We start from the raw sequence: 26,359 nt of genomic DNA on the forward strand, positions 1-26,359 counted from the left end.
CTCTATCTCCCATCTCTCTATCTCCCATCTCTCTATCTCCATCTCACTATCTCCATCTCTCTATCCCCATCTCTCTATCTCCCATCTCTCTATCTCCCATCGCTCTATCTCCCATCTCTCTATCTCCCATCTCTCTATCTCCCATCTCTCTATCTCCATCTCTCTATCTCTATCTCTCTATCTCCCATCTCTCTATCTCACATCTCTCTATGTCCATCTCTCTATCTCCATCTCTCTATCTCTATCTCACTATCTCCCATCTCTCTATCTCCCTTCCCTCTATCTCCATCTATCTATCTCCATCTCTCTATCTCCCATCTCTCTATCTCCATCTCTCTATCTCCCGTCTCTCTATCTCCCATCTCTCTATCTCCATCTCTCTATCTCCTATCTCTCTATCTCCCATCTCTGTATCTCCCATCTCTCTATCTCCATCTCTCTATCTCCCATCTCTCTATCTCCCATCTCTCTATCTCCCATCTCTCTATCTCCCATCTCTCTATCTCCATCTCACTATCTCCCATCTCTCTATCTCCATCGCACTATCTCCATCTCTCTATCTCCCATCTCTCTATCTCCCATCTCTCTATCTCCATCTCTCTATCTCTATCTCTCTATCTCCATCTCTCTATCTCCATCTCTCTATCTCCCATCTCTCTATCTCCCATCGCTCTATCTCCATCTCTCTAGCTCCCATCTCTCTATCTCCATCGCTCTATCTCCCATCTCTCTGTCTCCATCTCTCTATCTCCATCTCTCTATCTCCCATCTCTCTATCTCCCATCTCTCTATCTCCATCTCTCTATCTCCATCTCTCTATCTCCCATCTCACTATCTCCATCTCTCTCTCTCCCATCTCTCTCTCTCCATCTCTCTACCTCCCATCTCTCTATCTCCATCTCTCTATCTCCATCTCCCTATCTCCCATCTCTCTATCTCCCATCTCTCTATCTCCCATCTCTCTATCTCCCATCTCTCTACCTCCCATCTCTCTATCTCCCATCTCTCTGTCTCCATCTCTCTATCTCCCATCTCTCTATCTCCCATCTCTCTATCTCCATCTCTCTATCTCCATCTCCCTATCTCCCATCTCTCTATCTCCCATCTCTCTATCTCCCATCTCTCTATCTCCCATCTCTCTATCTCCCATCTCTCTATCACCATCTCTCTATCTCCATCTCTCTATCTCCCATCTCTCTATCTCCCATCTCTCTATCTCCATCTCTCTATCTCCATCTCTCTATCTCCCATCTCTCTATCTCCATCTCTCTATCTCCATCTCTCTATCTCCATCTCTCTATCTTCCATCTCTCTATCTCCCATCTCTCTATCTCCATCTCTCTATCTCCATCTCTCTATCTCCCATCTCTGTATCTCCCATCTCTGTATCTCCCATCTCTCTATCTCCATCTCTCTATCTCCCATCTCTCTATCTCCCATCTCTCTATCTCCCATCTCTCTATCTCCCATCTCTCTATCACCATCTCTCTATCTCCATCTCTCTATCTCCCATCTCTGTATCTCCCATCTCTCTATCTCCATCTCTCTATCTCCATCTCTCTATCTCCCATCTCTCTATCTCCCATCTCTCTATCTCCATCTCTCTATCTCCATCTCTCTATCTCCATCTCTCTATCTCCCATCTCTCTATCTCCCATCTCTCTATCTCCATCTCTCTATCTCCCATCGCTCTATCTCCCATCTCTCTATCTCCATCTCTCTATCTCCCATCTCTCTGTCTCCATCTCTCTATCTCCATCTCTCTATCTCCCATCGCTCTATCTCCATCTCTCTATCTCCCATCTCTCTATCTCCCATCGCTCTATCTCCATCTCTCTATCTCCCATCGCTCTATCTCCCATCTCTCTATCTCCATCTCTCTATCTCACATCTCTCTGTCTCCATCTCTCTATCTCCATCTCTCTATCTGCATCTCTCTATCTCCATCTCTCTATCTCCCATCTCTCTATCTCCCATCTCTGTATCTCCCATCTCTCTATCTCCATCTCTCTATCTCCATCTCTCTCTGTCTCCCATCTCTCTATCTCCATCTCTCTATCTCCCATCTCACTATCTCCATCTCTCTATCTCCCATCTCTCTATCTCCCATCTCTGTATCTCCCATCTCTCTATCTCCATCTCTCTATCTCCATCTCTCTATCTCCCATCTCTCTATCTCCCATCTCTCTATCTCCCATCTCTCTATCTCCATCTCTCTATTTCCCATCTCTCTATCTCCATCTCTCTTTCTCCATCTCTCTATCTCCCATCTCTGTATCTCCCATCTCTCTATCTCCATCTCTCTATCTCCATCTCTCTATCTCCCATCTCTCTATCTCCCATCTCTGTATCTCCCATCTCTCTATCTCCATCTCTCTATCTCCATCTCTCTGTCTCCCATCTCTCTATCTCCATCTCTCTATCTCCATCTCACTATCTCCATCTCTCTATCTCCCATCTCTCTATCTCCCATCTCTGTATCTCCCATCTCTCTATCTCCATCTCTCTATCTCCATCTCTCTATCTCCATCTCTCTATCTCCATCTCTGTATCTCCCATCTCTCTATCTCCATCTCTCTATCTCCATCTCTCTATCTCCCATCTCTCTATCTCCATCTCTCTATCTCCCATCTCTCTATCTCCCATCTCTGTATCTCCCATCTCTCTATCTCCCATCTCTCTATCTCCATCTCTCTATCTCCATCTCTCTGTCTCCCATCTCTCTATCTCCATCTCTCTATCTCCAATCTCTCTATCTCCCATCTCTCTATCTCCATCTCTCTATCTCCCATCTCTCTGTCTCCATCTCTCTATCTCCATCTCTCTATCTCCCATCGCTCTATCTCCATCTCTCTATCTCCCATCTCTCTATCTCCCATCTCTCTATCTCCCATCTCTCTATCTCCCATCTCTGTATCTCCCATCTCTCTATCTCCATCTCTCTATCTCCCATCTCTCTATCTCCATCTCTCTATCTCCCATCTCTCTATCTCCATCTCTCTATCTCCCATCTCTCTCTCTCTATCTCACTATCTCTATCTCTTTATCTCCCACCTCTCAATCTCCATCTCTCTATCTCCATCTCTCTATCTCCATCTCTCTGTCTCCCATCTCTCTATCTCCCATCTCTCTATCTCCCATCTCTCTATCTCCCATCTCTCTATCTCCATCTCTCTATCTCCCATCTCTCTATCTCCCATCTCTCTCTCTCCCATCTCTCTATCTCCCATCTCTCTCTCTCTATCTCACTATCTCTATCTCTTTATCTCCCATCTCTCAATCTCCATCTCTCTATCTCCCATCTCTCTATCTCCCATCTGTCTATCTCCCATGTCTCGATCTCCCATCTCTCTATCTCCATCTCTCTATCTCCATCTCTCTATCTCCATCTCTCTATCTCCATTTCTCTATCTCCCGTCTCTCTATCTCCCATCTCTCTATCTCCCGTCTCTCTATCTATCTCCATCTCTCTATCTCCCATCTCTCTACCTCCCGTCTCTCTATCTCCCATCTCTCTATCTCCATCTCTCTATCTCCATCTCTCTATCTCCCATCTCTCTATCTCCCATCTCTCTATCTCCCGTCTCTCTATCTCCCATCTCTCTATCTCCATCTCTCTATCTCCATCTCTCTATCTCCCATTTCTCTATCTCCCATCGCTCTATCTCCATCTCTCTATCTCCCATCTCTCTATCTCCATCTCTCTATTTCCCATCTCTCTATCTCCCATCGCTCTATCTCCCGTCTCTCTATCTCCCATCTCTCTATCTCTATCTCTCTATCTCCCATCTCTCTATCTCCATCTCTCTCTCTCCATCTCTCTCTCTCCCATCTCTCTATCTCCATCTCTCTATCCCTATCTCTCTATCTACTCATCTCTCTATCTCCATCTCTCTATTTCCCATCTCTCTATCTCCCATCGCTCTATCTCCCGTCTCTCTATCTCCCATCTCTCTATCTCCCATCTCTCTATCTCCCATCTCTCTATCTCCCATCTCTCTATCTCCCATCTCTCTATCTCCCATCTCTCTATCTCCCATCTCTGTATCTCCCATCTCTCTATCTCCCATCTCTCTATCTCCCATCTCTCTATCTCCATCTCTCTATCTCCATCTCTCTATCTCCATCTCTCTATCTCCCATCTCTCTATCTCCATCTCTCTATCTCCCGTCTCTCTATCTATCTCCATCTCTCTATCTCCCATCTCTCTATCTCCCGTCTCTCTATCTCCCATCTCTCTATCTCCATCTCTCTATCTCCATCTCTCTATCTCCCATCTCTCTATCTCCCATCTCTCTATCTCCCATCTCTCTATCTCCCGTCTCTCTATCTATCTCCATCTCTCTATCTCCATCTCTCTATCTCCCATCTCTCTATCTCCCATCTCTGTATCTCCATCTCTCTATCTCCCATCTCTCTATCTCCATCTCTCTATCTCCCATCTCTCTATCTCCATCTCTCTATCTCCCATCTCTCTATCTCCATCTCTCTATCTCCCATCTCTCTATCTCCCATCTCTCTGTCTCCCGTCTCTCTATCTCCATCTCTCTATCCCCATCTCTCTATCTCCATCTCTCTATCTCCCATCTCTCTATCTCCATCTCTCTATCTCCCATCTCTCTATCTCCCATCTCTCTATCTCCATCTCTCTATCTCCATCTCTCTATCTCCCATCTCTCTATCTCCATCTCTCTATCTCCCATCTCTCTATCTCCATCTCTCTAGTTCCCATCTCTCTATCTCCCATCTCTCTATCTCCATCCCTCTTTCTCCATCTCTCTATCTCCCATCTCTCTATCTCCCATCTCACTATCTCCCATCTCTCTATCTCCCATCTCTCTATCTCCCATCTCTCTATCTCCATCTCTCTATCTCCCATCTCTCTATCTCCATCCCTCTTTCTCCATCTCTCTATCTCCATCTCTCTATCTCCCATCTCTCTATCTCCATCCCTCTTTCTCCATCTCTCTTTCTCCATCTCTCTATCTCCAATCTCTCTATCTCCCATCTCTCTATCTCCCATCTCTCTATCTCCCATCTCTCTATCTCCCATCTCTGTATCTCCCATCTCTCTATCTCCCATCTCTCTATCTCCATCTCTCTATCTCCATCTCTCTGTCTCCCATCTCTCTATCTCCATCTCTCTATCTCCAATCTCTCTATCTCCCATCTCTCTATCTCCATCTCTCTATCTCCCATCTCTCTGTCTCCATCTCTCTATCTCCATCTCTCTATCTCCCATCGCTCTATCTCCATCTCTCTATCTCCCATCTCTCTATCTCCCATCTCTCTATCTCCCATCTCTCTATCTCCCATCTCTGTATCTCCCATCTCTCTATCTCCATCTCTCTATCTCCCATCTCTCTATCTCCATCTCTCTATCTCCCATCTCTCTATCTCCATCTCTCTATCTCCCATCTCTCTCTCTCTATCTCACTATCTCTATCTCTTTATCTCCCACCTCTCAATCTCCATCTCTCTATCTCCATCTCTCTATCTCCATCTCTCTGTCTCCCATCTCTCTATCTCCCATCTCTCTATCTCCCATCTCTCTATCTCCCATCTCTCTATCTCCATCTCTCTATCTCCCATCTCTCTATCTCCATCTCTCTATCTCCCATCTCTCTATCTCCCATCTCTCTATCTCCCATCTCTCTACCTCCCATCTCTCTATCTCCCATCTATCTATCTCCATCTCTCTATCTCCCATCTCTCTATCTCCATCTCTCTAGTTCCCATCTCTCTATCTCCCATCTCTCTATCTCCATCCCTCTTTCTCCATCTCTCTATCTCCCATCTCTCTCTCTCCCATCTCTCTATCTCCATCTCTCTAGTTCCCATCTCTCTATCTCCATCTCTCTATCTCCCATCTCTCTATCTCCATCTCTCTATCTCCATCTCTCTATCTCCCATCTCTCTGTCTCTATCTCTCTATCTCCCATCTCTCTATCTCCCATCTCTCTATCTCCCATCTCTCTATCTCCCATCTCTCTATCTCCATCTCTCTATCTCCATCCCTCTTTCTCCATCTCTCTATCTCCATCTCTCTATCTCCCATCTCTCTAGCTCCATCTCTCTATTTCCCATCTCTCTATCTCCATCTCTGTATCTCCCATCTCTCTATCTCCATCTCTCTATCTCCCATCTCTCTATCTCCATCTCTCTATCTCCATCTCTCTTTCTCCCATCTCTCTATCAACCATCTCTCTATCTCCATCTCTCTATCTCCCATCTCTATATCTCCCATCTCTCTATCTCCCATCTCTCTATCTCCATCTCTCTTTCTCCATCTCTCTATCTCCCATCTCTCTATCTCCCATCTCTCTATCTCCATCTCTCTTTCTCCATCTCTCTATCTCCAGCTCTCTATCTCCCATCTCTCTATCTCCATCTCTCTATCTCCCATCTCTCTTTTTCCATCTCTCTATCTCCCATCTCTCTATCTCCCATCTCTCTATCTCCATCTCTCTATCTCCCATCTCTCTATCTCCATATCGCTATCTCCATCTCTCTATCTTCCACCCTCCCTCACTCTCTCCCACGCTCTCTCTCACTGGCTCTCTCTATCTCCCTCCCTATCTCTCTCCATACCTCTCTCCCTTTATTTCTCACTCCCTCTCTCTCTCTCCATCTCCCTCTCTACCATCCTTTATCTCCTTCTGTCTCTCTCCCTCCATCTCTCTCACTCTCCCCTCCTCCCTTCCTCCATCTCTCTCTCTCACTCCCTCCCTCCCTTCCTCTGTCCTTAACTCTCTCTCACTCCCTCCTCTCGCTCTCTCTCTCTTTTACAATGTCTCTCGCCCAATCTCTCCCTCCATCTCTCTGTCTCTATCTCCCTCCCTCTCTTTCACTCTCTATCAGTCCCTCCCTCCCTCCCTCTCCCTCTTTCTCCTTCCCTCCCTCTCTCCCTCTCCCTTCCTCTCTCCCTCCCTCTCTCGCACCCTCCCTCTCTCTGTCGCACCCTCCCTCTCTCTGACCCTCCCTCTCTCTCTCTCCCTCTCTCCCTCTCTCCCTCCCCTCTCTCCCCTATCTCTCTCCCTCTCTCCCCCGATCTCCCTCTCTCACTCCCTCCCTCCCTCCCTCCCTGTCTCCCTCTCTCACTCCCTCCCTCCCTCTCCTCCCTCCTCTCTCCGTCCCTCCCTCTCTCTCCCCCTCTCTCTCTCCCCTCCCTCTCTTCCTCTCTTACTCCCTCTCTCCCGTACCAGCCTCCCCGAACAGGCGCCCGGAATGTGGCGACTAGGGGCTTTTCACAGTAACTTCATTTGAAGCCTACTTGTGACAATAAGCGATTTTCATTTCATTTCCCTCCCTCTCTCCCTGCCCCAATCTCTCTCCCTCTCTCTCTCTCCCTCCCCTCTCCCCTCCCTCTCTCCTTCCCTCCCTCCCTCCCTCTCTCCTTCCTCTCTCCCTCCCTCCCTCCCTCTCCTCCCTCTCTCTCTCCCTCTCTCCCTTCCTCCTCTCCTCCCTCTCTCTCTCCCTCCCTCCTCCTTCCCTCCCTCCCTCTCTCCCTCCCCCGTCTCACCCTCTCTCCCTCCCTCCCTCTCTCTCCCTCTCTCCCTCCTCCCTCCCTCTCTCCCTCCCTCCCTCTCTCTCTCCCTCCCTCTCTCCCTCCCTCTCTCCCTCCTCCCTCCCTCCCTCCCTCCCTCCTCTCTCTCCTCGCTCTCTCTCTCCCTCCCTCCCTCCTCCCTCTCTCCCTCCCTCTCTCCCTCCCTCCCTCTCTCCCTCCCTCTCTCCCTCTCTCCCTCCCTCCCTCCCTCCCTCTCTCCCTCCCTCCCTCTCCTCCTCTCTCTCCCTCTCTCACTCCCTCCCTCCCTCCCTCCCTCTCTCCCTCCCTCCCTCCCTCTCCCCCCTCTCTCTCCCTCTCTCACTCCCTCCCTCCCTCTCTCCCTCCCTCTCTCCCGCCCTCCCTCCCTCTCTCCATCTCCCCCTCTCCCTCCCCTCCCTCTCCTCCCTCCCTCCCTCCCTCTCTCCCTCTCTCCCTCCCTCCCTCCTCCCTCTCTCCCTTCCTCCCTCCCTCTCTCCCTCCCTCCCTCCCTCCCTCCCTCTCCTCCCTCCCTCCCTCCTCTCTCCCTCCCTCCCTCCCTCCCTCTCTCCCTCCCTCCTCTCCTCCCTCCCTCCCTCCCTCTCTCCCTCCCTCCCTCCCTCTTCTCCCTCCCTCTCTCCCTCCCTCCCTCCCTCCCTCTCTCCCTCCCTCCCTCCCTCTCTCCCCTCCCTCTCTCCCTCCTCTCTCCCTCGCTCTCTCTCTCCTCGCTCTCTCTCTCCCTCTCTCCCTCTCTCCCTCCCTCTCTCCCTCCCTCTCTCCCTCCCTCTCTCCCTCCCTCTCTCCCTCGCCTCTCTCTCTCCCTCTCTCCCTCCCTCGCTCCCTCCCTCCCTCCCTCTCTCCCTCTCTCCCCCCTCTCTCTCCCTCTCCTCGCTCCCTCCCTCCCTCTCTCCCTCCCTCTCTCTCCCTCTCTCCCTCTCTCCTCCCCTCTCTCTCCCTCTCTCGCTCCCTCCTCCCTCTCTCCCTCGCTCTCTCTCTCCCTCGCTCCCTCTCTCACTCCCTCTCTCTTGCTCCCTCTGTTAGGGCGCGGCGGATCCAAGTTCACCATTGGGAAATCAGTCTGGTTGCTGTGGGCTCTGGTCTTCAATAACTCTGTGCCTGTGGAGAATCCCAAAGGTACCACCAGCAAGATCATGGTCCTGATCTGGGCCTTCTTCGCTGTTATCTTCCTGGCCAGTTACACGGCCAACCTGGCCGCCTTCATGATCCAGGAGGAGTACGTGGACACAGTGTCTGGCCTCAGCGACCAGAAGGTATGTCTCTGACGGAGGGGGAGGGGCCTGGGGGTCTCCCGCTGGGGGCTGACCCCTCGCTGGGGGGGTCTCGGGGTCTCCTCATGGGGGCTCAATCCCTCGCTGGGGGGCTGGGGGTCTCCTCGTGGGGGCCGACCTCGCTGGGGGGGGAGGGGCTGGGGCTCTCCCGCTGGGGGCTCACCCCCTCGTTGCGGGGGGGGGGGGGGCTGGGGGTCTCCCCGCTGGGGGCTGACCCCCTCGCTGGGGAGAATCTCCCCAACCGGGATATATGCATCACTTTTTGACGGAATGACTAACAGAATGATTATATATTGCTCCTTCTCTCTCTCTCTGTCTGTCTCTCTCTGTCTCTGTTTCTCTCTCTGTCTCTCTCTGTCTCTCTCTTTCTCTCTCTGTCTCTCTCTCTGTCTCTCTCTCTCTCTCTCACTCTCTCTGTCTCTCTCTCGCTCTTTCTCTCTCTGTCTCTCTCTCTCTGTCTCTGTCTCTCTCTCTCTCTCTCCCTCACTCTGTCTCTCTCCCTCTCTCTCTGCCTTTGTCCCAACCCACATTTCTCTCTCATAGTTCCAGAAACCACAGGAACAATACCCCCCTCTGCAGTTTGGGACGGTCCCTAACGGAAGCACGGAGAGAAATATTCGCAGTAACTACCCGGAGATGCACAGTTACATGTCCAAATATAACCAGAAATCTGTCGAGGATGCTCTGCAGAACCTCAAAAGCGGGTAGGTTCGTCACAGCTTTACTCTGTATCTAACCCCGTGTTGTACCTGTCCGTGGAGTGTTTGATGGGGACAGTGTAGAGGGAGCTTTACTCTGTATCTAACCCCGTGCTGTACCTGTCCTGGGAGTGTTTGATGGGGACAGTGTAGAGGGAGCTTTACTCTGTATCTAACCCCGTGCTGTACCTGTCCTGGGAGTGTTTGATGGGGACTGTGTAGAGGGAGCTTTACTCTGTATCTAACCCCGTGCTGTACCTGTCCTGGGAGTGTTTGATGGGGACAGTGTGGAGGGAGCTTTACTCTGTATCTAACCCTGTGCTGTACCTGTCCTGGGAGTGTTTGATGGGGACAGTGTAGAGGGAGCTTTACTCTGTATCTAACCCCGTGCTGTACCTGTCCTGGGAGTGTTTGATGGGGTCAGTGTAGAGGGAGCTTTTCTCTGTATCTAACCCTGTGCTGTACCTGTCCTGGGAGTGTTTGATGGGGACAGTGTAGAGGGAGCTTTACTCTGTATCTAACCCCGTGCTGTACCTGTCCTGGGAGTATTTGATGGGGTCAGTGTAGAGGGAGCTTTACTCTGTATCTAACCCCGTGCTGTACCTGTCCTGGGAGTGTTTGATGGGGACAGTGTAGAGGGAGCTTTACTCTGTATCTAACCCCGTGCTGTACCTGTCCTGGGAGTGTTTGATGGGGACAGTGTAGAGGGAGCTTTACTCTGTATCTAACCCCGTGCTGTACCTGTCCTGGGAGTGTTTGATGGGGACAGTGTAGAGGGAGCTTTACTCTGTATCTAACCCCGTGCTGTACCTGTCCTGGGAGTGTGTGATGGAGACAGTGTAGAGGGAGCTTTACTCTGTATCCAACCCCGTGCTGTACCTGTCCTGGGAGAGTTTGATGGGGACAGTGAAGAGGATGCTTTTCTCTGTATCTAACCCCGTGCTGTACCTGTCCTGGGAGTGTTTGATGGGGACAGTGTAGAGGGAGCTTTACTCTGTATCTAACCCCGTGCTGTACCTGTCCTGGGAGTGTTTGATGGGGACAGTGTAGAGGGAGCTTTACTCTGTATCTAACCCCGTGCTGTACCTGTCCTGGGAGTGTTTGATGGGGACAGTGTAGAGGGAGCTTTACTCTGTATCTAACCCCGTGCTGTACCTGTCCTGGGAGTGTTTGATGGGGTCAGTGTAGAGGGAGCTTTACTCTGTATCTAACCCCGTGCTGTACCTGTCCTGGGAGTGTTTGATGGGGACAGTGTAGAGGGAGCTTTACTCTGTATCTAACCCCGTGCTGTACCTGTCCTGGGAGTGTTTGATGGGGACAGTGTAGAGGGAGCTTTACTCTGTATCTAACCCCGTGCTGTACCTGTCCTGGGAGTGTTTGATGGGGACAGTGTAGAGGGAGCTTTACTCTGTATCTAACCCCGTGCTGTACCTGTCCTGGGAGTGTTTGATGGGGACAGTGTAGAGGGAGCTTTACTCTGTATCTAACCCCGTGCTGTACCTGTCCTGGGAGTGGTTGATGGGGACAGTGTAGAGGGAGCTTTACTCTGTATCTAACACCGTGCTGTACCTGTCCTGGGAGTGTTTGATGGGGACAGTGTAGAGGGAGCTTTACTCTGTATCTAACCCCGTGCTGTACCTGTCCTGGGAGTGTTTGATGGGGACAGTGTAGAGGGAGCTTTACTCTGTATCTATCCTCGTGCTGTAGCTGTCCTGGGAGTGTTTGATGGGGACAGTGTAGAGGGAGCTTTACTCTGTATCTAACCCCGTGCTGTACCTGTCCTGGGAGTGTTTGATGGGGACAATGTAGAGGGAGCTTTACTCTGTATCTAACCCCGTGCTGTACCTGTCCTGGGAGTGTTTGATGGGGACAGTGTAGAGGGAGCTTTACTCTGTATCTAATCCCGTGCTGTACCTGTCCTGTGAGTGTTTGATGGGGACAGTGTAGAGGGAGCTTTACTCTGTATCTAACCCCGTGCTGTACCTGTCCTGGGAGTGTTTTATGGGGACAGTGTAGAGGGAGCTTTAATCTGTATCTAACCCCGTGCTGTACCTGTCCTGGGAGTGTTTGATGGGGACAGTGTAGAGGGCGCTTTAATCTGTATCTAACCCCGTACTGTACCTGTCCTGGGAGTGTTTGATGGGGACAGTGTAGAGGGAGCTTTACTCTGTATCTAACCCCGTGCTGTACCTGTCCTGTGAGTGTTTGATGGGGACAGTGTAGAGGGAGCTTTACTCTGTATCTAACCCCGTGCTGTACCTGTCCTGGGACTTTTTGATGGGGACAGTGTAGAGTGAGCTTTACTCTGTATCTAACCCCGTGCTGTACCTGTCCTGGGAGTGTTTGATGGGGACAGTGTAGAGGGAGCTTTACTCTGTATCTAACCCTGTGCTGTACCTGTCCTGGGAGTGTTTGATGGGGACAGTGTAGAGTGAGCTTTACTCTGTATCTAACCCCGTGCTGTACCAGTCCTGGGAGTGTTTGATGGGGACAGTGTAGAGGGAGCTTTACTCTGTATCTAACCCCGTGCTGTACCTGTCCTGGGAGTGTTTGATGGGGACAGTGTAGAGGGAGCTTTACTCTGTATCTAACCCCGTGCTGTACCTGTCCTGGGAGTGTTTGATGGGGACAGTGTAGAGGGAGCTTTACTCTGTATCTAACCCCGTGCTGTACATGTCCTGGGAGTGTTTGATGGGGACAGTGTAGAGGGAGCTCTACTCTGTATCTAACCCCGTGCTGTACCTGCCCTGGGAGTGTTTGATGTGGACAGTGTAGAGGGAGCTTTACTCTGTATCTAACCCCGTGCTGTACCTTTCCTGGGAGTGTTTGATGGGGACAGTGTGGAGGGAGATTTACTCTGTATCTAACCCCGTGCTGTACCTGTCCTGGGAGTGTTTGATGGGGACAGTGTAGAGGGAGCTTTACTCTGTATCTAACCCCGTGCTGTGTCTGTCCTGGGACTGTTTGATGGGGACAGTGTAGAGGGAGGTTTACTCTGTATCTAACCCCGTGCTGTACCTGTCCTGGGAGTGTTTGATGGGGACAGTGTAGAGGGAGCTTTACTCTGTATCTGACCCCGTGCTGTACCTGTCCTGGGGGTGTTTGATGGGGACAGTGTAGAGGGAGCTTTACTCTGTATCTAACCCCGTGCTGTACTTGTCCTGGGGGTGTTTGATGGGGACAGTGTAGAGGGAGCTTTACTCTGTATCTAACCCCGTGCTGTACCTATCCTGGGAGTGTTTGATGGGGACAGTGTAGAGGGAGCTTTACTCCGTATCCAACGCCGTGCTGTACCTGTCCTGGGAGTGTTTGATGGGGACAGTGTAGAGGGAGCTTTACTCTGTACCTCACCCCGTGCTGTACCTGTCCTGGGAGTGTTTGATGGGGACAGTGTAGAGGGAGCTTTACTCTGTATCTAACCCGGTGCTGTACCTGTCCTGGGAGTGTTTGATGGGGACAGTGTAGAGGGAGCTTTACTCTGTACCTCACCCCGTGCTGTACCTGTCCTGGGAGTGTTTGATGTGGACAGTATAGAGGGAGCTTTACTCTGTATCTAACCCCGGGCTGTACCTGTCCTGGGAGTGTTTGATGGGGACAGTGTAGAGGGAGCTTTACTCTGTATCAAACCCCGTGCTGTACCTGACCTGGGAGTGTTAGATGGGGACAGTGTAGAGGGAGCTTTACTCTGTATCTAACCCCATGCTGTCCCTGTCCTGGGAGTGTTTGGTGTGGACAGTGTAGAGGGAGCTTTACTCTGTACCTCACCCCGTGCTGTACCTGTCCTGGGAGTGTTTGATGGGGACAGTGTAGAGGGAGCTTTACTCTGTATCTAACCCGGTGCTGTACCTGTCCTGGGAGTGTTTGATGTGGACAGTATAGAGGGAGCTTTACTCTGTATCTAACCCCGGGCTGTACCTGTCCTGGGAGTGTTTGATGGGGACAGTGTAGAGGGAGCTTTACTCTGTATCAAACCCCGTGCTGTACCTGACCTGGGAGTGTTAGATGGGGACAGTGTAGAGGGAGCTTTACTCTGTATCTAACCCCATGCTGTCCCTGTCCTGGGTGTGTTTGGTGTGGACAGTGTAGAGGGAGCTTTACTCTGTATCTAACCCCGTGCTGTACCTGACCTGGGAGTGTTTGATGGGGACAGTGTAGAGGGAGATTTACTCTGTATCTAACCCCGTGCTGTCCCTGTCCTGGGAGTGTTTGATGGGGAAAGTGTAGAGGGAGCTTTACTCTGTATCTAACCCCGTGCTGTACCTGTCCTGGGAGTGTTTGATGGGGACAGTGTAGAGGGAGCTTTACTCTGTATCTAACCCAGTGCTGTACCTGTCCTGGGAGTGTTTGATGGGGACAGTGCAGAGGGAGCTTTACTCTGTATCTAACCCTGTGCTGTAACTGTCCTCGGAGTGTGTGATGGGAACAGTGTAGAGGGAGCTTTACTCTGTATCTAACCCCGTGCTGTACCTGTCCTGGGAGTGTTTGATGGGGACAGTGTAGAGGGAGCTTTACTCTGTATCTAACCCCGTGCTGTACCTGACCTGGGAGTTTTTGATGGGGACAGTGTAGAGGGAGCTTTACTCTGTATCTAACCCCGTGCTGTCCCTGTCCTGGGAGTGTTTGACGGGGACAGTGTAGAGGGAGCTTTTCTCTGTATCTAACCCCGTGCTGTCCCTGTCCTGGGAGTGTTTGATGGGGACAGTGTAGAGGGAGCTTTACTCTGTATCAAACCCCGTGCTGTACCTGTCCTGGGAGTGTTTGATGGGGACAGTGTCGAGGGAGCTTTACTCTGTATCTAACCCCGTGCTGTACCTGTCCTGGGAATGTTTGATGGGGACAGTGTTGAGGGAGCTTTACTCTGTATCTAACCCCGTGCTGTACCTGTGCTGGGAGTATTTGATGGGGACAGTGTAGAGGGAGCTTTACTCTGCATCTAACCCAGTGCTGTATCTGTCCTGGGAGTGTTTGATGGGGACAGTGTAGAGGGAGCTTTACTCTGTATCTAACCCCGTGCTGTACCTGTCCTGGGAGTGTTTGATGGGGACAGTGTAGAGGGAGCTTTACTCTGTATCTAACCCCGTGCTGTACCTGACCTGGGAGTGTTTGATGGGGACAGTGTAGAGGGAGCTTTACTCTGTATCTAACCCCGTGCTGTCCCTGTCCTGGGAGTGTTTGATGGGGACAGTGTAGAGGCAGCTTTTCTCTGTATCTAACCCCGTGCTGTCCCTGTCCTGGGAGTGTTTGATGGGGACAGTGTAGAGGGAGCTTTACTCTGTATCAAACCCCGTGCTGTACCTGTCCTGGGAGTGTTTGATGGGGACAGTGTAGAGAGAGCCTTACTCTGTATCTAACCCTGTGCTGTACCTGTCCTGGGAATGTTTGATGGGGCCAGTGTAGAGGGAGCCTTACTCTGTATCTAACCCTGTGCTGTACCTGTCCTGGGAGTGTTTGATGGGGACAGTGTCGAGGGAGCTTTACCCTGTATCTAACCCCGTGCTGTACCTGTCCTGGGAGTATTTGATGGGGACAGTGTAGAGGGAGCTTTACTCTGCATCTAACCCAGTGCTGTATCTGTCCTGGGAGTGTTTGATGGGGACAGTGTAGAGGGAGCTTTACTCTGTATCTAACCCCGTGCTGTACCTGTCCTGGGAATGTTTGATGGGGACAGTGTCGAGGGAGCTTTACTCTGTATCTAACCCCGTGCTGTACCTGTGCTGGGAGTATTTGATGGGGACAGTGTAGAGGGAGCTTTACTCTGCATCTAACTCAGTGCTGTATCTGTCCTGGGAGTGTTTGATGGGGACAGTGTAGAGGGAGCTTTACTCTGTATCTAACCCCGTGCTGTACCTGTCCTGGGAGTGTTTGATGGGGACAGTGTAGAGGGAGCTTTACTCTGTATCTAACCCCGTGCTGTACCTGACCTGGGAGTGTTTGATGGGGACAGTGTAGAGGGAGCTTTACTCTGTATCTAACCCCGTGCTGTCCCTGTCCTGGGAGTGTTTGATGGGGACAGTGTAGAGGCAGCTTTTCTCTGTATCTAACCCCGTGCTGTCCCTGTCCTGGGAGTGTTTGATGGGGACAGTGTAGAGGGAGCTTTACTCTGTATCTAACCCTGTGCTGTACCTGTCCTGGGAATGTTTGATGGGGCCAGTGTAGAGGGAGCTTTACTCTGTATCTATCCCTGTGCTGTACCTGTCCTGGGAGTGTTTGATGGGGACAGTGTAGAGGGAGCTTTACTCTGGATTTAACCCCGTGCTGGACCTGTCCTGGGAGTGTTTGATGGGGACAGTGTCGAGGGAGCTTTACTCTGTATCTAACCCCGTGCTGTACCTGTCCTGGGAGTGTTTGATGGGGACAGTGTAGAGGGAGCTTTACTCTGTATCTAACCCCGTGCTGTACCTGTCCTGGGAGTGTTTGATGGGGACAGTGTAGAGGGAGCTTTACTCTGTACCTAACCCCGTGCTGTATCTGTCCTGGGAGTGTTTGATGGGGACAGTGTCGAGGGAGCTTTACTCTGTAGCTAACCCCGTGCTGTACCTGTCCTGGGAGTATTTGATGGGGACAGTGTAGAGGGAGCTTTACTCTGCATCTAACCCAGTGCTGTATCTGTCCTGGGAGTGTTTGATGGGGACAGTGTAGAGGGAGCTTTACTCTGTATCTAACCCTGTGCTGTACCTGTCCTCGGAGTGTGTGATGGGAACAGTGTAGAGGGAGCTTTACTCTGTATCTAACCCCGTGCTGTACCTGTCCTGGGAGTGTTTGATGGGGACAGTGTCGAGGGAGCTTTACTCTGTATCTAACCCCGTGCTGTACCTGTCCTGGGAATGTTTGATGGGGACAGTGTCGAGGGAGCTTTACTCTGTATCTAACCCCGTGATGTACCTGTCCTGGGAGTATTTGATGGGGACAGTGTAGAGGGAGCTTTACTCTGTATCTAACCCCGTGCTGTACCTGTCCTGGGAGTGTTTGATGGGGACAGTGTAGAGGGAGCTTTACTCTGTATCTAACCCCGTGCTGTACCTGACCTGGGAGTGTTTGATGGGGACAGTGTAGAGGGAGCTTTACTCTGTATCTAACCCCGTGCTGTCCCTGTCCTGGGAGTGTTTGATGGGGACAGTGTAGAGGGAGCTTTTCTCTGTATCTAACCCCGTGCTGTCCCTGTCCTGGGAGTGTTTGATGGGGACAGTGTAGAGGGAGCTTTACTCTGTATCAAACCCCGTGCTGTACCTGTCCTGGGAGTGTTTGATGGGGACAGTGTAGAGAGAGCCTTACTCTGTATCTAACCCTGTGCTGTACCTGTCCTGGGAATGTTTGATGGGGCCAGTGTAGAGGGAGCTTTACTCTGTATCTATCCCTGTGCTGTACCTGTCCTGGGAGTGTTTGATGGGGACAGTGTAGAGGGAGATTTACTCTGGATTTAACCCCGTGCTGGACCTGTCCTGGGAGTGTTTGATGGGGACAGTGTAGAGGGAGCTTTACTCTGTACCTAACCCCGTGCTGTATCTGTCCTGGGAGTGTTTGATGGGGACGGTGTAGAGGGAGCTTTACTCTGTATCTAACCCCGTGCTGTACCTGTCCTGGGAGTGTTTGATGGGGACAGTGTAGAGGGAGCTTTTCTCTGTATCTAACCCCATGCTGTACCTGTCCTGGGAGTGTTTGATGGGTACAGTGTAGAGAGAGCTTTATTCTGTATCTAACCCCGTGCTGTACCTGTCCTGGGAGTGTTTGATGGGGACAGTGTAGAGGGAGCTTTACTCTGTATCTAACCCCGTTCTGTACCTGTCCTGGGAGTGTTTGATGGGGACAGTGTAGAGGGTGCTTTCCTCTGTATCTAACCCCGTGCTGTACCTGTCCTGGGAGTGTTTGATGGGGACAGTGTAGAGGGAGCTTTACTCTGTATCTAATCCCGTGCTGTCCCTGTCCTGGGAGTGTTTGATGGGGACAGTGTAGAGGGAGCTTTACTCTGTATCTAACCCCGTGCTGTACCTGTCCTGGGAGTGTTTGATGGGGACAGTGTAGAGGGAGCTTTACTCTGTATCTAACCCAGTGCTGTACCTGTCCTGGGAGTGTTTGATGGGGACAGTGCAGAGGGAGCTTTACTCTGTATCTAACCCTGTGCTGTAACTGTCCTCGGAGTGTGTGATGGGAACAGTGTAGAGGGAGCTTTACTCTGTATCTAACCCCGTGCTGTACCTGTCCTGGGAGTGTTTGATGGGGACAGTGTAGAGGGAGCTTTACTCTGTATCTAACCCCGTGCTGTACCTGACCTGGGAGTTTTTGATGGGGACAGTGTAGAGGGAGCTTTACTCTGTATCTAACCCCGTGCTGTCCCTGTCCTGGGAGTGTTTGACGGGGACAGTGTAGAGGGAGCTTTTCTCTGTATCTAACCCCGTGCTGTCCCTGTCCTGGGAGTGTTTGATGGGGACAGTGTAGAGGGAGCTTTACTCTGTATCAAACCCCGTGCTGTACCTGTCCTGGGAGTGTTTGATGGGGACAGTGTCGAGGGAGCTTTACTCTGTATCTAACCCCGTGCTGTACCTGTCCTGGGAATGTTTGATGGGGACAGTGTTGAGGGAGCTTTACCCTGTATCTAACCCCGTGCTGTACCTGTGCTGGGAGTATTTGATGGGGACAGTGTAGAGGGAGCTTTACTCTGCATCTAACCCAGTGCTGTATCTGTCCTGGGAGTGTTTGATGGGGACAGTGTAGAGGGAGCTTTACTCTGTATCTAACCCCGTGCTGTACCTGTCCTGGGAGTGTTTGATGGGGACAGTGTAGAGGGAGCTTTACTCTGTATCTAACCCTGTGCTGTACCTGACCTGGGAGTGTTTGATGGGGACAGTGTAGAGGGAGCTTTACTCTGTATCTAACCCCGTGCTGTCCCTGTCCTGGGAGTGTTTGATGGGGACAGTGTAGAGGCAGCTTTTCTCTGTATCTAACCCCGTGCTGTCCCTGTCCTGGGAGTGTTTGATGGGGACAGTGTAGAGGGAGCTTTACTCTGTATCAAACCCCGTGCTGTACCTGTCCTGGGAGTGTTTGATGGGGACAGTGTAGAGAGAGCCTTACTCTGTATCTAACCCTGTGCTGTACCTGTCCTGGGAATGTTTGATGGGGCCAGTGTAGAGGGAGCTTTACTCTGTATCTATCCCTGTGCTGTACCTGTCCTGGGAGTGTTTGATGGGGACAGTGTAGAGGGAGCTTTACTCTGGATTTAACCCCGTGCTGGACCTGTCCTGGGAGTGTTTGATGGGGACAGTGTAGAGGGAGCTTTACTCTGTACCTAACCCCGTGCTGTATCTGTCCTGGGAGAGTTTGATGGGGACAGTGTAGAGGGAGCTTTACTCTGTATCTAACCCCGTGCTGTACCTGTCCTGGGAGTATTTGATGGGGACAGTGTAGAGGGAGCTTTACTCTGCATCTAACCCAGTGCTGTATCTGTCCTGGGAGTGTTTGATGGGGACAGTGTAGAGGGAGCTTTACTCTGTATCTAACCCCGTGCTGTACCTGTCCTGGGAATGTTTGATGGGGACAGTGTCGAGGGAGCTTTACTCTGTATCTAACCCCGTGCTGTACCTGTGCTGGGAGTATTTGATGGGGACAGTGTAGAGGGAGCTTTACTCTGCATCTATCTCAGTGCTGTATCTGTCCTGGGAGTGTTTGATGGGGACAGTGTAGAGGGAGCTTTACTCTGTATCTAACCCCGTGCTGTACCTGTCCTGGGAGTGTTTGATGGGGACAGTGTAGAGGGAGCTTTACTCTGTATCTAACCCCGTGCTGTACCTGACCTGGGAGTGTTTGATGGGGACAGTGTAGAGGGAGCTTTACTCTGTATCTAACCCCGTGCTGTCCCTGTCCTGGGAGTGTTTGATGGGGACAGTGTAGAGGCAGCTTTTCTCTGTATCTAACCCCGTGCTGTCCCTGTCCTGGGAGTGTTTGATGGGGACAGTGTAGAGGGAGCTTTACTCTGTATCAAACCCCGTGCTGTACCTGTCCTGGGAGTGTTTGATGGGGACAGTGTAGAGAGAGCCTTACTCTGTATCTAACCCTGTGCTGTACCTGTCCTGGGAATGTTTGATGGGGCCAGTGTAGAGGGAGCTTTACTCTGTATCTATCCCTGTGCTGTACCTGTCCTGGGAGTGTTTGATGGGGACAGTGTAGAGGGAGCTTTACTCTGGATTTAACCCCGTGCTGGACCTGTCCTGGGAGTGTTTGATGGGGACAGTGTCGAGGGAGCTTTACTCTGTATCTAACCCCGTGCTGTACCTGTCCTGGGAGTGTTTGATGGGGACAGTGTAGAGGGAGCTTTACTCTGTATCTAACCCCGTGCTGTACCTGTCCTGGGAGTGTTTGATGGGGACAGTGTAGAGGGAGCTTTACTCTGTACCTAACCCCGTGCTGTATCTGTCCTGGGAGTGTTTGATGGGGACAGTGTCGAGGGAGCTTTACTCTGTAGCTAACCCCGTGCTGTACCTGTCCTGGGAGTATTTGATGGGGACAGTGTAGAGGGAGCTTTACTCTGCATCTAACCCAGTGCTGTATCTGTCCTGGGAGTGTTTGATGGGGACAGTGTAGAGGGAGCTTTACTCTGTATCTAACCCTGTGCTGTACCTGTCCTCGGAGTGTGTGATGGGAACAGTGTAGAGGGAGCTTTACTCTGTATCTAACCCCGTGCTGTACCTGTCCTGGGAGTGTTTGATGGGGACAGTGTAGAGGGAGCTTTACTCTGTATCTAACCCCGTGCTGTACCTGACCTGGGAGTGTTTGATGGGGACAGTGTCGAGGGAGCTTTACTCTGTATCTAACCCCGTGCTGTACCTGTCCTGGGAATGTTTGATGGGGACAGTGTCGAGGGAGCTTTACTCTGTATCTAACCCCGTGATGTACCTGTCCTGGGAGTATTTGATGGGGACAGTGTAGAGGGAGCTTTACTCTGTATCTAACCCCGTGCTGTACCTGTCCTGGGAGTGTTTGATGGGGACAGTGTAGAGGGAGCTTTACTCTGTATCTAACCCCGTGCTGTACCTGACCTGGGAGTGTTTGATGGGGACAGTGTAGAGGGAGCTTTACTCTGTATCTAACCCCGTGCTGTCCCTGTCCTGGGAGTGTTTGATGGGGACAGTGTAGAGGGAGCTTTTCTCTGTATCTAACCCCGTGCTGTCCCTGTCCTGGGAGTGTTTGATGGGGACAGTGTAGAGGGAGCTTTACTCTGTATCAAACCCCGTGCTGTACCTGTCCTGGGAGTGTTTGATGGGGACAGTGTAGAGAGAGCCTTACTCTGTATCTAACCCTGTGCTGTACCTGTCCTGGGAATGTTTGATGGGGCCAGTGTAGAGGGAGCTTTACTCTGTATCTATCCATGTGCTGTACCTGTCCTGGGAGTGTTTGATGGGGACAGTGTAGAGGGAGATTTACTCTGGATTTAACCCCGTGCTGGACCTGTCCTGGGAGTGTTTGATGGGGACAGTGTAGAGGGAGCTTTACTCTGTACCTAACCCCGTGCTGTATCTGTCCTGGGAGTGTTTGATGGGGACGGTGTAGAGGGAGCTTTACTCTGTATCTAACCCCGTGCTGTACCTGTCCTGGGAGTGTTTGATGGGGACAGTGTAGAGGGAGCTTTTCTCTGTATCTAACCCCATGCTGTACCTGTCCTGGGAGTGTTTGATGGGTACAGTGTAGAGAGAGCTTTATTCTGTATCTAACCCCGTGCTGTACCTGTCCTGGGAGTGTTTGATGGGGACAGTGTAGAGGGAGCTTTACTCTGTATCTAACCCCGTTCTGTACCTGTCCTGGGAGTGTTTGATGGGGACAGTGTAGAGGGTGCTTTCCTCTGTATCTAACCCCGTGCTGTACCTGTCCTGGGAGTGTTTGATGGGGACAGTGTAGAGGGAGCTTTACTCTGTATCTAACCCCGTGCTGTACCTGTCCTGGGAGTGTTTGATGGGGACAGTGTAGAGGGAGCTTTACTCTGTATCTAACCCCGTGCTGTACCTGTCCTGGGAGTGTTTGATGGGGACAGTGTAAAGGGAGCTTTACTCTGTATCTATTCCCGTGCTGTACCTGTCCTGGGAGTGTTTGATGGGGACAGTGGAGAGGGAGCTTTACTGTGTATCGAACCCCGTGCTGTACCTGTCCTGGGAGTGTTTGATGGGGACAGTGTAGAGGGAGCTTTACTCTGTATCTAACCCCGTGCTGTACCTGTCCTTGGAGAGTTTGATGGGGACAGTGTAGAGGGAACTTTACTCGGTATCTAACCCCGTGCTGTACCTGTCCCCGGAGTGTTTGATGGAGACAGTGTAGAGGGAGGTTTACTCTGTATCTAACCCCGTGCTGTACCTGACCTGGGAGTGTTTGATGGGGACAGTGTAGAGGGAGATTTACTCTGTATCTAACCCCGTGCTGTACCAGTCCTGGGGGTGTTTCATGGGGACAGTGTAGAGGGAGCTTTACTCTGTATCTAACCACGTGCTGTACCTGTCCTGGGAGTGTTTGATGAGAACAGTGTAGAGGGAGCTTTACTCTGTACCTCACCCCGTGCTGTACCTGACCTGGGAGTGTTTGATGGGGACAGTGTAGAGGGAGATTTACTCTGTATCTAACCCCGTGCTGTACCTGTCCTGGGAGTGTTTGATGGGGACAGTGTAGAGGGAGCTTTACTCTGTACCTCACCCCGTGCTGTACCTGTCCTGGGAGTGTTTGATGGGGAGAGTGTAGAGGGAGCTTTACTCTGTATCTAACCCCGTGCTGTACCTGTCCTGGGAGTGTTTGATGGGGACAGTGTAGAGGGAGCTTTACTCTGTACCTCACCCCGTGCTGTACCTGTCCTGGGAGTGTTTGATGTGGACAGTATAGAGGGAGCTTTACTCTGTATCTAACCCCGGGCTGTACCTGTCCTGGGAGTGTTTGATGGGGACAGTGTAGAGGGAGCTTTACTCTGTATCAAACCCCGTGCTGTACCTGACCTGGGAGTGTTAGATGGGGACAGTGTAGAGGGAGCTTTACTCTGTATCTAACCCCATGCTGTCCCTGTCCTGGGAGTGTTTGGTGTGGACAGTGTAGAGGGAGTTTTACTCTGTATCTAACCCCGTGCTGTACCTGACCTGGGAGTGTTTGATGGGGACAGTGTAGAGGGAGCTTTACTCTGTATCTAACCCCGTGCTGTCCCTGTCCTGGGAGTGTTTGATGGGGAAAGTGTAGAGGGAGCTTTACTCTGTATCTAACCCCGTGCTGTACCTGTCCTGGGAGTGTTTGATGGGGACAGTGTAGAGGCAGCTTTACTCGGTATCTAACCCAGTGCTGTACCTGTCCTGGGAGTGTTTGATGGGGACAGTGTAGAGAGAGCTTTACTCTGTATCTAACCCTGTGCTGTACCTGTCCTCGGAGTGTTTGATGGGGACAGGGTAGAGGGAGCTTTACTCTGTATCTAACCCCGTGCTGTTCCTGTCCTGGGAGTGTTTGATGGGAACAGTGTAGAGGGAGCTTTACTCTGTATCTAACCCCGTGCTGTACCTGTCCTGGGAGTGTTTGATGGGGACAGTGTAGAGGGAGCTTTACTCTGTATCTAACCCCGTGCTGTACCTGACCTGGGAGTGTTTGATGGGGACAGTGTAGAGGGAGCTTTACTCTGTATCTAACCCCGTGCTGTCCCTGTCCTGGGAGTGTTTGATGGGGACAGTGTAGAGGGAGCTTTTCTCTGTATCTAACCCCGTGCTGTCCCTGTCCTGGGAGTGTTTGATGGGGACAGTGTAGAGGGAGCTTTACTCTGTATCAAACCCCGTGCTGTACCTGTCCTGGGAGTGTTTGATGGGGACAGTGTAGAGAGAGCCTTACTCTGTATCTAACCCTGTGCTGTACCTGTCCTGGGAATGTTTGATGGGGCCAGTGTAGAGGGAGCTTTACTCTGTATCTAACCCTGTGCTGTCCCTGTCCTGGGAGTGTTTGATGGGGACAGTGTAGAGGGAGCTTTACTCTGTATCTAACACCGTGCTGTACCTGTCCTGGGAGTGTTTGATGGGGACAGTGTAGAGGGAGCTTTACTCTGGATTTAACCCCGTGCTGGACCTGTCCTGGGAGTGTTTGATGGGGACAGTGTAGAGGGAGCTTTACTCTGTATCTAACCCCGTTCTGTACCTGTCCTGGGAGTGTTTGATGGGGACAGTGTAGAGGGTGCTTTACTCTGTATCTAACCCCGTGCTGTACCTGTCCTGGGAGTGTTTGATGGGGACAGTGTAGAGGGAGCTTTACTCTGTATCTAACCCCATGCTGTACCTGTCCGGGGAGTGTTTGATGGGGACAGTGTAGAGGGAGCTTTACTCTGTATCTAACCCCGTGCTGTACCTGTCCTGGGAGTGTTTGATGGGGACTGTGTAGAGGGAGCTTTACTCTGTATCTAACCCCGTGCTGTACCTGTCCTGGGAGTGTTTGATGGGGACAGTGTAAAGGGAGCTTTACTCTGTATCTATCCCCGTGCTGTACCTGTCCTGGGAGTGTTTGATGGGGACAGTGGAGAGGGAGCTTTACTGTGTATCGAACCCCGTGCTGTGCCTGTCCTGGGAGTGACTGATGGGGACAGTGTAGAGGGAGCTTTACTCTGTATCTAACCCCGTGCTGTACCTGTCCTTGGAGTGTTTGATGGGGACAGTGTAGAGGGAACTTTACTCGGTATCTAGCCCCGTGCTGTACCTGTCCCGGGAGTGTTTGATGGAGACAGTGTAGAGGGAGGTTTACTCTGTATCTAACCCCGTGCTGTACCTGTCCTGGGAGTGTCTGATGGGGACAGTGTAGAGGGAGCTTTACTCTGTCTCTAACCCCGTGCTGTACCTGTCCTGGGAGTGTTTGATGGGGACAGTGTAGAGAGAGCTTTACTCTGTATCTAACCCCGTGCTGTACCTGTCCTGGGAGTGTTTGATGGGGACAGTGTAGAGAGAGCTTTACTCTGTCTCTAACCCCGTGCTGTACCTGTCCTGGGAGTTTTTGATGGGGACAGTGTAGAGGGAGCTTTACTCTGTATCTAACCCTGTGCTGTACCTGTCCTGGTAGTGTTTGATGGTGTCAGTGTAGAGTGAGCTTTACTCTGTATCTAACCACGTGCTGTACCTGTCCTGGGTAGTTTGATGGGGACTGTGTAGAGGGAGCTTTACTCTGTATCTAACCCCGTGCTGTACCTGTCCTGGGAGTGTTTGATGGGGACAGTGTAGAGGGAGCTTTACTCTGTATCTAACCCCGTGCTGCACCTGTCCTGGGACTGTTTGATGGGGACAGTGTAGAGGGAGCTTTACTCTGTATCTAACACCGTGCTGTACCTCTCCTGGGAGTGTTTGATGGGGACAGTGTAGAGGGAGCTTTACTCTGTATCTAACCCCGTGTTGTACCAGTCCTGGGAGTGTTTGATGGGGACAGTGTAGAGGGAGCTTCACTCTGTATCTAACCCCGTGCTGTATCTGTCCTGGGAGTGTTTGATGGGGACAGTGTAGAGGAAGCTTTACTCTGTATCTAACCCCGTGCTGTACCTGTCCTGGGAGTGTTTGATGGGGACAGTGTAGAGGGAGCTTTACTCTGTATCTAACCCCGTGCTGTACCTGTCCTGGGAGTGTTTGATGGGGACAGTGTAGAGGGAGCTTTACTCTGTATCTAACCCCGTGCTGTACCTGTCCTGGGAGTGTTTGATGGGGACAGTGTAGAGGGAGCTTTACTCTGTATCTAACCCCGTGCTGTACCTGTCCTGAGAGTGTTTGATGGGGACAGTGTAGAGGGAGCTTTACTCTGTATCTAACCCCGTGCTGTACCTGTCCTGGGAGTGTTTGATGGGGACAGTGTAGAGGGAGCTTTACTCTGTATCTAACCCCGTGCTGTACCTGTCCCGGGAGTGTTTGATGGGGACAGTGTAGAGGGAGCTTTACTCTGTATCTAACCCCGTGCTGTACCTGTCCTGGGAGTGATTGATGGGGACAGTGTAGTGGGAGTTTACTCTGTACCTAACCCCGTGCTGTACCTGTCCTGGGAGTGTTTGATGGGGACAGTGTAGAGGGAGCTTTACTCTGTATCTAACCCCGTGCTGTACCTGTCCCGGGAGTGTTTGATGGGGACAGTGTAGAGGGAGCTTTACTCTGTATCTAACCCCGTGCTGTACCTGTCCTGGGAGTGTTTGATGGGGACAGTGTAGAGGGAGCTTTACTCTGTATCTAACCCCGTGCTGTACCTGTCCTGGGAGTGATTGATGGGGACAGTGTAGAGGGAGCTTTACTCTGTGTCATTAACATTGCGCCTTCTCTCCCTCCCAGGAAACTCGATGCATTTATTTACGATGCTGCTGTTGTTAATTACATGGCTCGTAAAGACGATGGATGCAAGTTGGTGACTATCGGAAGTGGGAAGGTTTTTGCAACAACCGGATATGGGATCGCTCTTCAGAAAGGGTCAAAGTGGAAACGGCCCATTGACCTCGCTCTGCTCCAGTTCCTCGGTGACGGTGAGGACACGGGCGTCAAATCCAATCCAGCACGGGGTTAGATACAGAGTAAAGCTCCCTCTACACTGTCCCCATCAAACACTCCCAGGACAGGTACAGCACGGGGTGAGATACAGAGTAAAGCTCCCTCTACACTCTCCCCATCAAACACTCCCAGGACAGGTACAGCACGGGGTTAGATACAGAGTAAAGCTCCCTTTACACTGTCCCCATCAAACACTCCCAGGACAGGTACAGCACGGGGTTAGATACAGAGTAAAGCTCCCTTTACACTGTCCCCATCAAACACTCCCAGGACAGGTACAGCACGGGTTAGATACAGAGTAAAGCTCCCTCTACACTGTCCCCATCAAACACTCCCAGGACAGGTACAGCACGGGGTTAG

At 51.4% G+C, this 26,359-nt stretch overlaps 1 protein-coding gene across 1 annotated transcript in view; it reads left to right on the forward strand.

Annotated features, from left to right (window-relative positions):
- Nucleotides 1–26,015, forward strand: part of LOC140399682 (glutamate receptor ionotropic, NMDA 2D-like) — a gene marked incomplete at its 5' end in the record, with an annotated part of 270,641 nt that extends 244,626 nt beyond the window's left edge. The window contains 3 exons of the mRNA XM_072489226.1: nt 8,564–8,793; nt 9,355–9,515; nt 25,787–26,015. Of these exons, the coding sequence (XP_072345327.1) occupies nt 8,564–8,793; nt 9,355–9,515; nt 25,787–26,015 (620 nt within the window). The remainder of the gene's footprint in view (nt 1–8,563; nt 8,794–9,354; nt 9,516–25,786) is intronic.
- Between the last annotated feature and the right edge of the window lie 344 nt (nt 26,016–26,359).

This window comes from Scyliorhinus torazame, chromosome 23, assembly GCF_047496885.1.
Source record: "Scyliorhinus torazame isolate Kashiwa2021f chromosome 23, sScyTor2.1, whole genome shotgun sequence".
Taxonomy (NCBI): domain Eukaryota; kingdom Metazoa; phylum Chordata; class Chondrichthyes; order Carcharhiniformes; family Scyliorhinidae; genus Scyliorhinus; species Scyliorhinus torazame.